Below are 17,496 nucleotides of genomic sequence, written 5' to 3'. Positions count from 1 at the left end.
GTATTTATTGTGATAGACTGCAGAGCTATAGCGCGTCTTTATGTGAAAACAGCAGTGTCAGATGGGGTAGGGAAGGATCCTGAACGCGACTGAGAGAAAAGTGAATAAAAAAAAAAAAAAAACAAAAACAAAGCTAACCTTTACAAATATCATAAATTACACCGGCTGTTACAGACTGAAATCAAATGTATCTTTTTATTCTAAAATAGTAAAAATAAGCACAGTTCACTTCTCAAAAGGAAATCGAGCAAGGATCGAACTCGTGACCTTTTGATTCCCAGTCAGCATACTGTTGCACCACGGAGCCATCATAGTAAACGAGTGTCAATGTCGCACACTAAGGCGGCTTTTTTTTTTCTGCAGTTATATTTTTTGAATAAAAGCGCACTTGTTCTGTTATATTTGTACCTTTCGTGAAAGTGTTTCTTTGATATTTGGACTTCAGGCTTCACACATTATATAGTTTATGCCTACATTTTGTCATTTACTACTAGAATATGAAAAACGTTTCTGTTTTAAAAATGTGTTTACACAGATTACTGTAGAAAACGGAATACACATGAAATGCGTGTGTTCCAAATAACAATCTATTATTTCCACTCTAAAACTCCACTTCACTCCCAGATAATCAATCAAGGCATGAGCTGGGAGAAGTTCGTGCACGTCCTAAGTCGGTGGGGGGATGGAATAGTCGGCTGTTTGCAGCTTGTCTTTATCTGCACATTTAGAGGACAAAGGACGATGGCGGAGAGATGCGAACGGATTTAGGAAGCGATTTAAGGTGGGACGGATCTACGAGTTTTTTCGTAGGCTCTGGTAATTCTAGTGTTAAATCAATACTTAATAGAAGCCCCATAAGCAGCTTTGGGTCTTCTTGGGCAAGACTCAAAAAATGAAATCTCTCATTCCTAGAAGTACTCAGACCTTTTGCTGTGGCACTCCAGATGGTGCCCAGGTGCCTCCTATTTGCTTTAATTCTTCCTGAGATGTTTCTACAACTTGACTGGAGTTCTCCTGTAAAGCAACTGAACTGAGTGGACGTCATTTAGAAAGGCGCATGTGTACCTGTGTATAGAAGGTCCCACAATTCACACTCCAAGTCGGGACAAAAACCAAGCCATGAAGTTCAAGGAACTTTCTGTAGACCTCCACGGTTAAACTGTAGTGAGGCATGGATCAGGGCAAGGGGAATCAATCCATTTCTAAAACTTTTGAGTGCTCCCAGGAGGAAATGGCTTCAAGAAATATGAAAAAGAAGAAGTTTGAAGCCACCAGGACTCTTCCTAGAGTTGGCTGTCTGGAGTACCCACTTGCAGAAGCTGTCAAATGATTCTGCACTTATGGGGTGTACTGACAAAGGGGATGAGACAGAGGACAAGAATCAGGCAGACAAGTTTATTTCTTGGTGCAAAGTGAATTGTCTGCAACTTAACATCAGCAAAACTAAGGAACTGCTTATTGACTTTGGCCACACCAAAGAGCATCCATGTCCAGTCACTATTCAAGGAGATGGTCAACTCCTACAAGTACTTGGAGATTCACATTAATGACAGGTTGGATTTATCTCGGACCTCAGAGGAACAATATAAGACAGGACAGAGCTGGCTCTTTTTCCTTAAGAGACTGTGTTCCTTTAATGTGAGTTATCATCTTCTACAACTCTGTGATGGCCAGTCTGTGGTGTGCTTGACTGGTAACAGCACTCCAAGAGAGGCCCACCGAATTAACAAGCTAATTATAAGGGTAAGCGCAGTTATAGGATGCACTCTGACATCCCCGGAGGTATCAAAGGAGGAGAGAAATAAAACAAAACTGAGTGCCATTATAACAATGCTGCACATCCTCTCTATGACGTACCAACACCAAGGATTTTCTGCCAACAAATTATTCACAGGACTGGGGCTCCTTTATACCAACAGCATTACACCTCTATAGCACCTCACTGGGACTGTGACAGCCAAGTCAGGACTTCACTTTTGAATTTACTTGCTTTACAGTCATTCCAGTATGTGCTCAGACCAAAAAGTGTGTGTATTTTTATTTACTTACTGTATCTATCTGTTTAAGTATTTATGTATTTAAAGAGCTTCTGAAAGGGCCAAATTTCCCCCTGGGGACAAATTAAGTTCTATCTACCCAGGCAAGATAGGGCTTGATTGGGGAAGTGACCAAGAACACAATGGTCACGCTAACAAAGATTGAAAGAACCTGACAGATCATCTCAGCAGCACATAATCAATCTGCCGTTTATGATAGAGTGCTTAGATGGAGGCCAATCTTGAATAAAAGACAAATGACAGTTTACAGGACTCTGGCTACATGAGGTGAAAGATTTTTGGTCCGATGAGAGATAATTTCAACTGTATGGGCAGAACCCCCAAGCACCGTGTCCAGTGAAAATCAAGCACTTCTCATAACATGAGAATAAAGGCCTGAGGGGGACACAAAACATATCTCACCTGCTCCATTCATGCAGAAGGTCATCAAGGCCAAGGGCCATGCCAAACCACATCAGACCAAAGACCAATCAACAAGATAAGACATGGTAGCCTGTTATCCAGGCTCTATTATTTTATTACACTCATTTTGCTTTGCGTAGATTTTGAGCATATCTTCTTCTATAATATGCTACCGTGGCTGTTCGTTTGTCTGTCCAGGATTTTAAAATCACCTGTAGCTCGCAAACCGTTTCACCTATTGACTTGAAATTTGGTACACATATACTATGTGACGTCTACTATCCGCTTTTGGGGTGATGATTTTATTACTCTTTTTATTTTTATTTTATTGTAGAATCAACTCTCGGCAGCATACAGCAGGGCGGCCGTGCAGCGCATGCGTATGGGCGCCGTTCTCATTCCCTACCACCTTCACTAATCATTCTTGAGGCAGATTGAAGACTTAAGTGCCAGATTAAGTGAAAAATTAGTACGTTTTCTTTAAGTAATTGCAACACAAAAACTAACTTAAATCAGTTTTAACACAAAAAGATGCCGACGAAAGAAGAGAAGACGCAGGCCGCTAGCGTGGAGAAAAGAAGCACTGCTCAGGAAGCAGCAAGCGCAACAAGCTCTGAGCAAATGAATGGTAAACGTACAGAGAAAGAGTATGAATACTATGAATGCTCAAGGCAAGTGTATTCACTGCATGTTATCGTGCAGTGCGCCATTACTGGTTACCTATAATACGTGAATAAATGTGCAACTTTCTCACTTGTGCTTTCTAGGGCTCCGTCCAATTGTCTGGTGTTACAGATGTAAAGGAAAGAGGGACATATTGAACTTCAACCGACAGGGACCAGGGCTATGGAATTTGGGGCTTTCTATTAACCCTTAAACTGTTGGGACCGACTATAGTCATTTCCCAGTGCAATTTGCCAGCACGTCGGAGGTGATCAGCCAGCGCCGTACATTCGCTGAGCAGCCAACTCATGACAACTGCCACCCCCTAGTGAATTAGCGTCACTGTCCCTGGGATTCAGCCGCTGCACTAGACTAGCCTGCCAGCATCAGCGCTTACCTCTGTGTGCTTGCGTGCAGCCAGTTCAAGTGCAGTTGGCTCAGTGATTTACTGAATTTCATCAATGGTGTCAGTTGCACCTTGTATAGTACATATTGTTCCAGTAGTTAAATAGTTTTTACAGTTCATTGGCAGTGTGTAAAATGATTGCAGTAATTGTGATGCTCTTAGCATGAAAAAAATTTGTTGCATTAAAATTTCACTTTTTCTTTGTGAATTTTGACGTGTACTTAAAAAGTGCAGCAAAAAAGTATTTGACGTCCAGGGGTACATTAACCCCCAAACATGTGGCAGTTTAAGGGTTAAAGTCTACTAAATTAGGAGCCTAAAATGGAAAATAGGGTCACACTAGGACCCCACCACAACCATTAGAAAGAGTCATCAGACCATCCAGTAGTCTCAATCACCTGCCCAGGTCATCATAGGTCCCAGCTACAAGCAGAAAGTTACAACCATTGCAACATCCTACCTTGAAGCAAATTTAATTGCTTTATTAAATTATGGTGAGGGCAATAAGAGTTGTCAACTGGGTTTATTTGTGTACATTTACTTGGTGCTGTTGTTCTTATTCAGGTGTTCTTTACATCAATTGGATACCAGAAAGACCCCTCAGCTTGTGCTACTCACAACACGCAACTTGGAATCAGTGAGAAAACTCGGACATGTTGTAATTAATTCACTTAAGATGACAACTCCAGTGACTGAGGAACTGCCAGAATTTAGAAATGACAGAGATGGGAGATGCCTTCTATGTCAAACTGGCTGGGAGTTGCTTCGAAAACTAATTCTGCCACTGCCTTTAGACGATACCATGGAATCTTATTACTGTGACGCCGCCTTTAGGTTTCGAGACAACTTGCAAACAGTTTTAGATGGAAGTCCTGTCCCAATACCACGATGCCCCTAAAGAAAGTGCATTTCTGCAATTATCCCTGCTTTTCAATAAGTAAGCTTACAATGCAAAGCAAATAAAAGTGTTCTGACCTTCTACTTATTAGAGCAAATTAGAAAATGGGACTGAATTAACACTAGAATCCCTGAAGCCTACGAAAAACTCATAATCCTGGGCTACCTTAAATTCCTTTGCACCTCTCCTCTTTTGTTTTGGAAATCAGCGCAAGCAGCCTGCTATCCCATGCAAACCGAGCTCAACTTGGGCAAATAATTTTTCCAGATCAAAACTATCTGCGTGTGAGGTGCCTGGAGTTGTATAGTGTAAATGATATATTGTTATTTGGAACACATTCAGAGGGTATAGAAAAGAATCCCCCCTTCAAAATATTCTATTTTTTGCTTTACAGCCTTAAACGAACACACACACACAATAATATTTCTTCCCAGATTTACTTATTCAATGCAACCTGTAACATCCAAGTGAAAGATCTCACAGCTACAGTTCAGAAGAATAAAAAAATAAAAATCAAAAACAAGACCTACTGAGAAGAATAAAGGATCACCCCCACCCCACCCCCAATGTCAATGTCATTTTGTTGACCCACCTTTTCCTTTAATGACTGCCTTGAGTCTGTTGATTCTTCTCTATCAGCTTTGCACATCTAGACTGAGTAATATTTGCCCCCCACTCTTCTTTACAGAACTGTTTAAGTTCGGTCACATTGGATGGTGAGTATTGGTGGTCTGCTATCTTCAAATCTTTCTACAGATTTTCACTGTGATTTAGGTCTGGGCTCTGACTGGCCACACCAGGACACTCACTTTTTTCTCCTTTACCCACTGTGTGCTTCGGGTCGTTGTCGTGTTGAAAGGTGAACATTTTGCCCATCTTCAACTTTCTGGCAGAGGGTAGCAGGTTTTCCTTAACAATTTGATGGTATTTTGCCCCATCCATTTTTCCTTCTACCCTAACGAGAGCCCCAGGCCCCCCACCACAGGATGCTGCTCCCTCCATGCTTTACTGTAGGTATGGTGTGTTGTGCATGGTGAGCTGCATTGGTGTACCGTTTGGTATCGAGGACAAATAGTTTGATTTTGGTCTCCTCTGACCATAAGACCTTTTTCCACTTGGCATCAGAATCTTGAAGGTGGCAAAGCTCAAACGAGCCTCAATGTGGCCTTTCTTGAGAAGTGTCTTTTTCCTGGCAACCCTCCCAAACAAGCCAAAATTGTGGAGTGCTTGTAAAATTGTTGTCACAGGCACACCATTAATGACCACTCTTTGCCATCAAATCCTGTAACTCCTTCAAAGTGGCCATTGGCCTCTTGGTAGCCTCTCTTGCCAGTTTCCTCCTTGCTCTTCCATCCAGTTTGGAGGATCCAGGGAGGGTCCTAGTAGTGCCAAACACTTCTTTATGATGGACTTTACTCAGCTCCTTGGTATTTATAAAGCCTTTGAGATTTTTTGGTCTCCATCTCCTGCCTTATGTCTGCTCACAACTCTATCCCTGAGATCTTTTGAAAGTGGCCTGCCTCCCATACTCAGTTGTTTGCTGTCAGTTAAACTACCAAGCAAGGGAATGAATGCTCCAGGAACAGCTTCACTAATCACACGGATTACAATTGATCACAGGTGGAAGGAAGCCAGTAACCACAATGGAAAGGTGGGCACTTACACCTGATTGAGTTTAGGAGGGTGGTGGGGGATCCTTTATTAATCTCAGGATTTCTTGTTTTTGATTTTTTAACATTCTTCTGAACTGTAGCTGTGATATCTTTCACTTGGATGTTAGAGATAACACTGAGTAAGTAAAGCTGGAAAAAATATTTGTGTGTTTACATTTAAGGCTGTAAAGCAAAAAAAAAAAAAGGGAATATTTTGAAAGGGGGGGGGGATTCTTTTCTATACCTACTGTACATTTCATGTGTGTTCCGTGTCTACAACAATCTGTGAAAGTGTAGGATGAAAGGAAATGAGAAGCAAAAAATGCTGAACATATACCTAAGGCAGAAATATTTTCCATGTTATACTAATAAGGATGTGAAGTGTATAATGTGTGAAGACTTTAGTCCAAATATCAAATAAACACATGCGCTTTTATTCAAGAATATTACCAAAGGAAAAAAAAAAATCATTTCATTACATGTTGCTGTCAATTAGTTAAAAACCCAAGCTCAAATGTCAATTGACAGAAAGCTGGTATTGTATTCTTGGATGGTGCAGAGGTAAGAACTGTTGCCTTATAAACAAAAGGTTCTGGGTTTGAGTCCAGCCACTCCGTATTTTGAATAGTGAGCTACTATTATTATTACTATCTCTTATATATATTTCTCTTGTGGTTTGTCCTGCTTCCACTTCAAAACCGGTCCTGCTCACATGCAGCCGACACAGCATTTCTCGATTCCTATTCGTCTTCTTCCATGTCATGCACTATACTGGCCTGCAGAGTGTAATCCATCCAACAAGTACTCGAGGTGCTGCCACGACGATAAAGTAGCTTTACCACCTTTGCGGGAGCCACCTGTGTCTTTACAACAGCTTCTTACACAGCAAACATCAGAAGCTAAAAATTATCATGAACACATTCAAGAATACAACTCTTCTCTTGCATTTGCTTCCGTGGGTGTACAGATAACTCAACTTCCTGGCCACGAACCACACTGTTTTAAAATACACAAGGAAATTTATCAAAAATCTCTCCACTATACGCTAACACTTCTACCTCTCCAGGATATGGACAGTTGTATGTTTTTGACACAGCGCAAGCTACTGAAGTACGCTTACAAAATAAAGCAAACTCTGCATGCAGCAAAAATTGACTTCTCCAGCGAGATTCCATGCTCAGAACCATCAACCCCTTCACTAAATCATACAAACACATGCATGAAATCGCTCAGTCCAATCCAACAGCATCTGTACAAATGGTTTTCAAGGAAAACTCTAGGCAGGGTTTACGACGAGTCACACCGATGTTGCAGCGATTTTCGCCGGAGAAGATGGCGAAACGCCTGCCGAAAGGGACATTTGCATCTATCCCATAGGCAACTCCTGTAAACAGATTTCCATGCTCAATATGAATTGCGTTTACCCACTTTGATTCCCTTACGGAGACATTGACTGGCACAAAGATTTACAACATGTTCCCGATAAAAGAACCGCCAAGCGAATAAGGCTTACTCAATGCCAATTTTACGCGTACAGATTAGCGGTGAGGAATACATTTAGTATTTTGCACTCCAGCAGCAAACTATTCCAACAGTACGTCGTAGATGTGTATGTTAAAACAGGGGGCGCGCGTCTCAAACCATCTCAGATTAGATCAACAAGGTCTGCGTGTGGAACAATACAAAGGACTATCAGACGCACTGCAAGCAAACGATGAAAATAGCAAAGTACGTGTAGATAAAATGATCATATTACCATCCACATCTCCTGGTAGTCTAAGATACATGCAACAAAACTATCAGGATGCCATGGCCATAGTACGTAAATTCGGAAAGCCTGATTTATTTATCACTTTCACATGTAATCCTGCTTGGCCAGAAATTCTACATACACACTGCGTCTTTCAAGAAGTATTTATTTCTCTTTGCTTTCTGAATTCCTTTCTCACCATTTTCCGTTCCTATTCTTATACCACCGTATGCTATAGCGGGTGTCGGCTAGTATATATAATAAAAACATACATTTCATTTGAGTCTGTAACTCCCGGTGTAAATTTTGGCTACTTGTAAAAGTTAGTGCTTTTTTTATTATTCAGTTTTACTTTCTCAGTGATGTTCATGTGGTACAACAAACTTGTCTCTCCCTCTCTCGAGTTGATGGCGTTTATCTGCATTCTTTTCACAAGAAAAGCGATGAACCACAGTTGGTGCTGTGGCTGATGCCTGCTCAGAACCGTTTGCTGTGCCAGCAATCAAAGATACGATGTCCCGTGACCGCTATCAGTGTAGCCACGGTAGTGTTTAGATCTGGCCAGCAACCAGTAACATTTAAAGGTTTCTAGTAGAAACACTACATGAATTTATCACGTTTTTAGACATCAACATTGCGAAAAACTGATGCTAAAACTTCACTACTAAGATAAGGACATGAAAGAGGTAGCATTAATCTTTTCAGAGTATAATACTTTCAATACTGAACTACATCTTGCCTGAAGAAGGGGCCCGAGTGGCCCCGAAAGCTTGCATAATGTAATCTTTTTAGTTAGCCAATAAAAGGTGTCATTTTGCTTGGCTTTTCTCTACATTCATAATGGCTAACACGGTACAACACCCTAGTACTACAAATACTGAACTAAACAATTAATCCAGCATGCTATTCAGGGTAGTCTTTAACTTACCTTAGATAAGGATTTCAGGGCCCGTACAGCATCCCTGCGGTCTTCAAGTAAAGTAGAGGAAGCAACTCGGTCACATAGCTTCTGAATCTGTCAGAAATAAAAAGAGGAAAACACAAACTTAAAATAACACCTCAAAGCATTAAGGGGGAAAGAAATGGAAAAAAGGCTCGCTGCCTACCACTGACCACAAATCAAGCCAAGTTCTGACCAGCTTAAAAGGAGTCTCTGCCAGCTTAGAGACAACAAGCCTGTTGTCTACCCAAGCCTGTACGCTGTCCACGTCCTTTTGTAATGATTTAACGTATTCCAAATTCTCCACCAATCCACCTAACTTGGTATCATCTGCAAACCTGACGAACTATTTCTATCCAAATTATTTAAATACAGTATTACTCCCGGAATCCAAATGCCCCAGAATTCGAACAACTTGGAATCCAAACAAAAAAATCTGAGCAAATTTTGCCCCGAATCCGAACGCCCAGCACGTTGTTCATGTGTGTTTGTGCATACATCTCCCCAGCAATCGGGCCACCCATACACTTTGTCGTTCAGTTCGTTGTCAGAAGCTGTAGTGAAAGCATCTCGTGTGATTTTTGCTGCTATTTTCGCTGCTAATTTTACGCTTTCGTGCCTGTTTTGTGTTATTTTTTTCATATAATAACAACTGGGTCCTTAAAAAGTGTACTGAGGAAAATAAGAGTAAGAGGAAAGCTGTTAGAGCTACAATTGAAGTTAAGAATGATCTTCTCGCTAAGCATGAAAGCGCTAAACGTGTGGCTGATCTTGCTACTATGTTCATAATGCCTAAATCAAATGTACGATTTTGAAAAATAAAGAAGCTATTAAAGCAACTTACTCACCTTCCAAGCAACAATCTCTCACCTCCTTCTTGTCCAGCTTCCACATGCGCTATTACTTTTTAAGGTAAATACAGGTTTTTATATTTTTAATTTTATTAATTTACATTTTTATTCAAATATTACTATTTGTTAATATTTTACCCTAAAATCCAGTGTATTTACTGTTAAAATCATTTTCAAAAATTCAAGTTTGTGGGATCCAGGAATGGATTAATCCAGTTTCTATTATTTTAAAGGGGAAAAATTGTCATGGAACTCGAACAGGGTGTCTGGAACGGATTAAGTTCAGATTCCAAGGTATCACTGTATATTAAAAATCTCTACTGAATTATCTTTGCAAAAATGAGAAACAAGGCCCAGATTCACTCCAAAATAAGGCCAATAATGCTAGAGCTGCCTGCCGAGGATTCAGGCTTACAGCAGTCAGCACAGAAAATGAAAGAGCAAGTGAGCAACTCTTTTGTTTGGATGTAAAGCCACCTAATAATGTGCTTTCATTGTTCGCACACTGAGTACGTTTATATGAACCAGCCATGCTTTAGCACTGCATCACGTAAATCAGGTTATGTTTATGTTTACATAAAAAGGTATGCATGTCCTATTTAGGTAATAATCTTATATATATATATATATATATATATATATATATATATATATATATATATATATATAAACGTCTACGTGTGGAAGTGTGTGTCTGTCTGTCTAGCCCGGAAGTGCAAGATTACAGCATGAAGTTCAAAGAAAGCGACTGTCGCGAAAGTGAAGCTGCCCAGAAAAGAGAAAGTGGCTTAGCCGCTAATATGAGGTGAGCACATCGGCAAAATGAAACCACCGAGGATAGAGAAACTTGCTTAGCCACTGACAGACAACAGAGGCAAACATGTCGGCAAAACAAAGCCGCTGAGGAAACATAATCTCGCTTACCCGCTAATGAACAACCGATGCGATTAATTAATTGATTGACAGAAGTGCCAGAATCCATGGTTTCTAGGAGGCTGGGCTTTTTACAGCACGGGCTTACACAGCTGGTATAGTATAACCATGTAAAATCCGTTCTGTGGTCCTTGTCACCGCAGATTAGATTTTAACAAGTTCTGGGTCATGTGAGGACTAGATCAGTGTGTCTTAACTTTTTTGATGTCACAGCCCACTTTTTCATATGTAACTGCATTATACATTGCCCACAATTGAGGGTGGGAGGTGTCCCCTTGATGAAGCTAGGATCGTCAGAGGAGGAGTTAGGGGAAGTCCTTCCTTGGTGACTTCAAGAAGATTGTCCCCTTCCTTCATATGACTGTGTATAGGCATACAGATTTCATCCACCTCAGCTAAACAGTCACATGCACTTTAATAACGCACTTATTCACAGAAACCCAGTTTTAGAAATGCTATGTAGATCCTTATTCTGGGTAGCGAAACCAGTTTATTGGTCTTTGAGAAACCAAGGGGTCAATAGATGTTGATTTCTCCAAAAGTAACCCAGTAATTTGGCCATGTAAACCCTTAAAGGGGTCACAGTGAAAGATTTTACTGTATATTCTGTGCATGTCCACGGCCACCAGTCTTTAACTTCACACGTACATCCCGCAGCTAAGGGTAGAAAACAGTAGAAGTGTCTTCAAAGATAACATGCATTACTAAAAATGCTTGTGATTGCCATGTTTTGGAAAGACAGAGACATACTGTAGCAATTGGATGGCCACATAGACACGTCTCCTTTCTGGAAGGTGGACTACTGCTCTTTCTTAATAATAGCCTCATTCTCTAGACCACCTGCACACAATCTTCTCTAAATGCATCAAGTTAATGACCTCTAAAGTTACAATTAGCCTGAAGGATCACGCATATCAAGGGTGACTCAGATCAGATCATCCGGTGATGAACAAGTAATCTGTGATTTAGCAGAGTCAAAAAAAAAATCCCACATGCTAGAGGCTGAAGCCAGCTTCACAATCAGGCCTAAAATGTTTTGATCATAAACATGAAGGACTGCATGTTTTTCCTGTAATCTGATCTACATTTTCACCCTCAGCAGCTACACTCAAAGCCTATTGTCAGTGAACTAGCACAGTAGTCATTTTGAAAAATGAAACGAGTTACACACCAATAGATTAATGGCTACGGGAGCTGAAGGGATGTGGAATGAGGCAATTAAAGCCCTGAATACAGGAAATTCATCAAATGATATGCTCGATGACACAAAGATAGGAGACTATAATTATCATCACATCATAATCACCTTCGCCCTGTAATATTTTTGTCAATCATAAAATGAATATTCTCACCTAACAATATTACCATTATGTTCAGCCTCTAATCTGAACCAGAAACGAAAAGGATCCATTTCTGATTCTAATGACGCTACAGTCTTCTCTTGGTAAAGGTGATACTTCTATTTCAACAACAGTGGTGCCTCATACTTCGAACGTTCCAAAGTTTGAACACTAAATTTGAGAGAAATTTGACCCCGAGTTCAAACAATGCTTCTATGTTTAAACTGAACGTGCAGCAAAAAATGCAGCAATAGATGGCGCTCACTCAGCAAGCCTAAACGTCATCTGTTGTGCGCCCAAGTCGTCTCTCACTTTCACTGTGAAACCATCTCTTCCATTACACTTGTGTGTTTCAGTGCTTTTTCACTTTATTTTTGGTGTGTTTAGTTACATATATAACCCCTATCTATTAATCAAGGCATCCACATGGGACATCACCCCTCCTCACTAATGTGCAGTAAATGCATCCATCCATCGCTTATCCGAGATCGGGTCGTGGGGGCAGTAGCCCAAGCAGGGAAGCCCAGACTTCCCTCTCCCTGGCCACCTCCTCCAGCTCCTCTGGGGGGACCCCGAAGCGTTCCCAGGCCAGCCGGGAAATATAATCCATCCAGCGTGTCCTGGGTCTGCCCCGTGGCCTTCTCCCAGTGGGACATGCCTGGAACACCACCCCAGGGAAGCGTCCAGGGGGCATCCTGACCAGATGCCCGAACCACCTCAACTGACTCCTCTCAATGAGGAGGAGCAGCGACTCTACTCCGAGTCTCTCCCGGATAACTGAACTCCTCACCCTATCTCTAATGGGAAGTCCAGCCACCCTGCGGAGAAAACTAATTTCGGCTGCTTGTCTCTGCGATCTTGCTCTTTCGGTGACTACCCAAAGCTCGTGGCCATAGGTGAGGGTAGGAACGTAGATTGACTGGTAAATCGACAACCTCGTCTTTTGGCTCAGCTCTCTCTTCACCACGGCGGACCATTGTAGAGCCCGCATTACTGCGGATGCAGCACCGATCCGTCTGTAGACCTCCCGCTCCATTCTTCCCTCACTTGTGAACAAGACCCCGAGATACTTGAACTCCTCCACTTGAGGCAGCACTGTGTTCCTAACCCGGAGAGAGCATTCCACCCTTTTCCAGCTGAGAACCATAGCCTCGGATTTAGAGGTGCTGACTCTCATCCCTGCCGCTTCACATTCTGCTGCGAACTGCTCCAGTGAGAGTTGGAGGTCACTGTCCAATGAAGCCAACAGGACCACGTCCTCCGCAAATAGCAGAGATGAGATTCTGAGGTCACCGAACAAGACCCCCTCCTCCTTGGCTGTGCCTAGAAATTCTGTCCATAAAATTTATGAACAGAATCGGTGACAAAGGGCAGCCCTGGCGGAGTCCAACCTCAACAGGAAACAAGTCCAACTTATTACCAGCAATGCGGACCAAGCTCCAGCTCCTCCTGTACAGGGACTGAATCACTCGTAACAACAAGCCTTGTACCCCGTACTCTTGGAGCACACCCCACAGGATGCTTCGAGGGACACAGTCGAATGCCTTCTCCAAATCCACAAAACACATGTGGACTGGTTGGGCAAATTCCCATGCCCCCTCCAGGATCCTTGTCAGGGTGTAGAGCTGGTCCAGTGTTCCACGACTGGGACGGAATCCGCATTGTTCCTCTTGAATTCGAGATGCGACTATCAACCGAACTCTCTTCTCCAGCACCCCTGAACAGACCTTACCGGGGAGGCTGAGGAGTGTGATCCCCCTATAGTTGGAGCACATCCTCCAGTCACCCTTCTTAAAAAAAGGGGACCACCACCCCGGTTTGCCAATCCAGAGGCACTGCCCCCAATGTCCATGTGATGTTGCAGAGACGTGTCAACCAGGACAGCCCCACAACATCTGGAGCCTTGAGGAACCCAGGGTGGACCTCGTCCACCCCAGGGGCCCCGCCACCTCAGAGCTTTTTAACTACCTTGGCCCCTGATATGGACGGGCCTCCACCCGGAGTCCTCCAGCTCTGCCTCCTCTATGCCTCCATACAACGATTGGACCGTGTGGTGTAGCGGGTCCACAGCTCAAGTCAAAAAGGTCACTTTTTAAAAAAATAATCGCCGCACTCGCGGCTTAGCGAGTGTGTGTGGCCGATCAGTTCCCGGGGAATTCGTGATGCGGGCGATCCTAGCTTAAGTGCAGAGGTGAGGAGTTGTCCGCATCTGTAATTGTCCCTGTGATAAATAAAAGCACGAGGTGGCTAGGGGGAGAACAGGAGGTTAATGGAGAAGGAAGCAGATAGAGGAAAGCCAGCGCAGGAGAGCGGCAGACTCGATGGAGCAAAGGCAGGCAGCTGGGAGGTGAACCCCTGCAGATGAGTGTTTGGCCGACACTCGGTGGAGCTGAAGAAAGCACTCGCTCCAGCTGAGCAATCACAGAGCTGGAGAGACCGGTATTGAAGATGACTGGCCGTCGAAAGGCAGCGGCAGTTGTGGAGGCTTTGGGCTGGTTTAGCCCCAGCGTGAGCACCTTGGTTGCAGTGGAAAGAACCCAAGTCTCGATCTGGATGGAGCCTGACTTAGTCAGGGATCAGAGGGCTACCAGGCCAGTGTGGAAGGCAGCTGCACCTGCAGGTAGGGCGACTTCCCTGTTGCGAAGCCTGATGGGAGAAGCAGGGTAGCCGCCAGGTAGAACGAAGGCGGCACCATGGAAAATTCATAAAGGAATATGTAAACAGAAATCACTCTGAAAGTAGGAGCCTTCTCACCTTCCAGGAAAGAAGGAAGTGCATACATATAATATAAACAAGAACTCGGGATTAAAATTTTTATTTTTTTTATTTTATTTTAACAGGCCGGTTAATGTGAGGCCAGTTAAAAGGGATTGTACTGTAATCATTTTTATATGAATATTTTTGAGTTATGGAACAAATCTTCTGAGTTTCCATTATTTCTTATGGGGAAATTCACTTTGATATATGAGTGCTTTGGATTACAAGCACATTTCTGTAATGAATTACACTCGTAAATCAAGGCACCACTGTACACAAATAAACTGGACTGAATTAGACGGAACAAAGAAAGTGTTAGGAATCTGAAAAATGACCTCTTAAGAGCCTGAAATTATATAAATAAATAAAATAAAAAAAAGATGCCCAAGTAGCCCAGGTGTCATCTAGCTATGCCATGTAATGTGACAAAATAAGACTATGAAGCGGATATAAAAACTCAAAGCAGCCTTGCAGAGTCCACAGTTCTATGCAGTGCTCGCTCTAATTGTGTTTATTGCACTGTATCAATGGACAACCGGAGATCCATTTATCAGGATAGTAAAGTCTAAGGTGCATCACAGATAATAACTGTGATGCAACTACTTATAACACTTGGCAGGAATACCGCAACTCTGTTAGGACTTTACCTGACCCGAGCTGTAAGCAGGCTGACTTTTTATCTTGTGCTTAAATATACAAACATGTTTTCCTTAAATACCTTCAATTCCATCCTTCAAAATGGAACTGCTAAAAAACTGAAATTGGTCTGTCAAGTAGTGGAGTAAAAACTCCCATATCTTGAGCAATAAGGCTATTCACCTCGCTATGCCTCCATTAGCTTAGCAGCTTCTACTCTCTCTGCCCATGTTTGTCCAGAAGGTTCAATTGTAACAAATAAGTGAAAGGCAAAGGTCTCATTTCTTCTCTCCTTCCGGTACTATCTAGACAAGATTTTTTTATATTATTTATTTATTATATTACATATCTATTGACAATATTCATCAGATGGTTGTGGCGAGCGCCCTCTTCTACGCGGTGGTGTGCTGGGGAGGCAGCATTAAGAAGAAAGACTCCTCACACCTGGACAAACTGGGGAGGAAGGCAGGCTCTATTGTTGGCATGGAGCTGGACAGTTTGATATCTGTGGCAGAGCAACGAGTGCTCAGCAGGATCCTATCAATCCTGCTGTATCAACTAAACACAGTGTCATCTCCAGACAGAAGAGCAGCTTTAGCGACAGACTGCTGTCACTGTCCTGCTCCACTGATAGACTGAGAAGATCGTTCCTCCCCCAAACTATGCGACTCTTCAATTCCACCCAGGGGGGTAAACATTATACAAAGTTATTGTCTGTTTTTACCTGCATTATTATCAATCTTTAATTTAATATTGTTTTTTGTGTCAGTAAGGTGCTGCTGGAGTATGGGAATTTCCTCTTGGGATTAATAAAGTATCTATCTATCTAGATTGCAAATACCATACATTACATCAATTTTCATATTGCTTACTACACGTCAATATTGCTGCTACTTCTTTGTCTTGTCTTTGCATAATGTCTTGTCTTATTTGTGTTTTAATTTTAAATTTTCATTTTAATTCTATTTTTAATTTATTATTTGCACTTCATGTTGTTACACTGTGGTCCCTGAGCTTCGCAATTTCGTCTATCTGTATACTTGTATGGTTGAGATGACAATAAAGTTCGCTTTAACTTTGACAAGTCCTGTGCAAAATCATTTGTTTAGGCGCTGCACATCGCTCTCTCTTCTTGATGTTCACAGAGTTCTTTCTGGCATCTGTTAACAGTCTGTTTACAGTGGCATGCAAATACTAAATGGCTTCATTTAATCTCTGAGGGGAAAAGAATTTAACGCAACCCTGGCAGGGGATAAACCTAAAAATGAGAGGTTGGGCATCAAATTAAAAGAAGTGGCACTTCAGGGTGATGTTTTTAGATGGGTGCAGAATTGGCTCAGACACAGGAAGCAGATAGGGTGACGGTGTGAGGGGTCAGCGATGGGACCGCTGCCATTTTTAATATCTTATATATAATTCGCCAGTCTACTCACTCACTCACGTCCATCCAAAGCCGAATGCGCAGTCGCCTTCTGCGCAGCTGCCTGAAAAACCTTACGAGACCGACATCGCGGCAGGCGGTGGATTTACGGCCACAAAAATTCAAAGAGAAAGGCGACTTCGATTAAAGCTCTAGAGGCCTGAAAGGTGATTTCGAATACAGCTCCAGGCCTAATTACGCATTCATTCAATACACCTATATCAGGTTTGTGGTGCTTACACTTATTACTATTCCATTCGTGCCCGTTTCATCTTACGTTGTCAAAACGGGCTCTTTGTCTAGTCTATAAATGATTTGGATAGGAATATAAGGAACAAGCTGGTTAAGTTTGCAGATGATACCAAGATAGGTGGATTAGCAGATAATCTGGAGTCCATTAAATCGTCACAGATGGACTTGGATAGCTGACAGGCTTGGGCAGATGAGATTTATTGTCAGTAAATGTAAAGAATTACACATAGGAAGTAAAAATGTGAGGTTTGAATACACAATGGGAGGTCAGAAAATCGAAAGTCTACCTTACGAGAAGAATTTAGGAGTCATAGTGGACTCTAAATGATTGACTTCCTGATAGTGTTCAGAAGCCATCCTCATAGGTGGCACAGTGGTAGTGCTGCTGCTTTGCAGTAAGGAGATTGTGGGTTCGCTTCCTGGGTTCTCCCTGTGTGGAGATCGCTTTGAGTAGTGAGAAAAGTGCTATATAAATGTAAAGAATTATTATTATTAAGAAGGCTAACAGAACGTCAGGTTATATAGCGCCTTGATGTGTG

General features: G+C 42.3%; 2 protein-coding genes across 6 annotated transcripts in view; both read right to left on the bottom strand.

The window, feature by feature from the left end:
• The window catches only part of pkd2 (polycystic kidney disease 2), a 913,849-nt gene that overhangs the window by 484,933 nt on the left and 411,420 nt on the right, over positions 1–17,496 (bottom strand). The window lies entirely within an intron of this gene.
• uso1 (USO1 vesicle transport factor) overlaps positions 1–17,496 on the bottom strand; it is a 120,621-nt gene that overhangs the window by 91,783 nt on the left and 11,342 nt on the right. For all 4 annotated transcript variants that reach the window (XM_028802766.2, XM_051928125.1, XM_051928126.1 and 1 more), the window contains exon 2: positions 8,757–8,843. In XM_028802766.2, the coding sequence (XP_028658599.1) occupies positions 8,757–8,843 (87 nt within the window). The remainder of the gene's footprint in view (positions 1–8,756; positions 8,844–17,496) is intronic.

The sequence above is a fragment of the Erpetoichthys calabaricus genome, chromosome 5 (genome assembly GCF_900747795.2).
Source record: "Erpetoichthys calabaricus chromosome 5, fErpCal1.3, whole genome shotgun sequence".
Classification (NCBI taxonomy): Eukaryota; Metazoa; Chordata; class Cladistia; order Polypteriformes; family Polypteridae; genus Erpetoichthys; species Erpetoichthys calabaricus.
The sequence above is the reverse complement of the archived record's forward strand: the minus strand, read 5'-3'. Positions and strand labels throughout refer to the sequence as shown.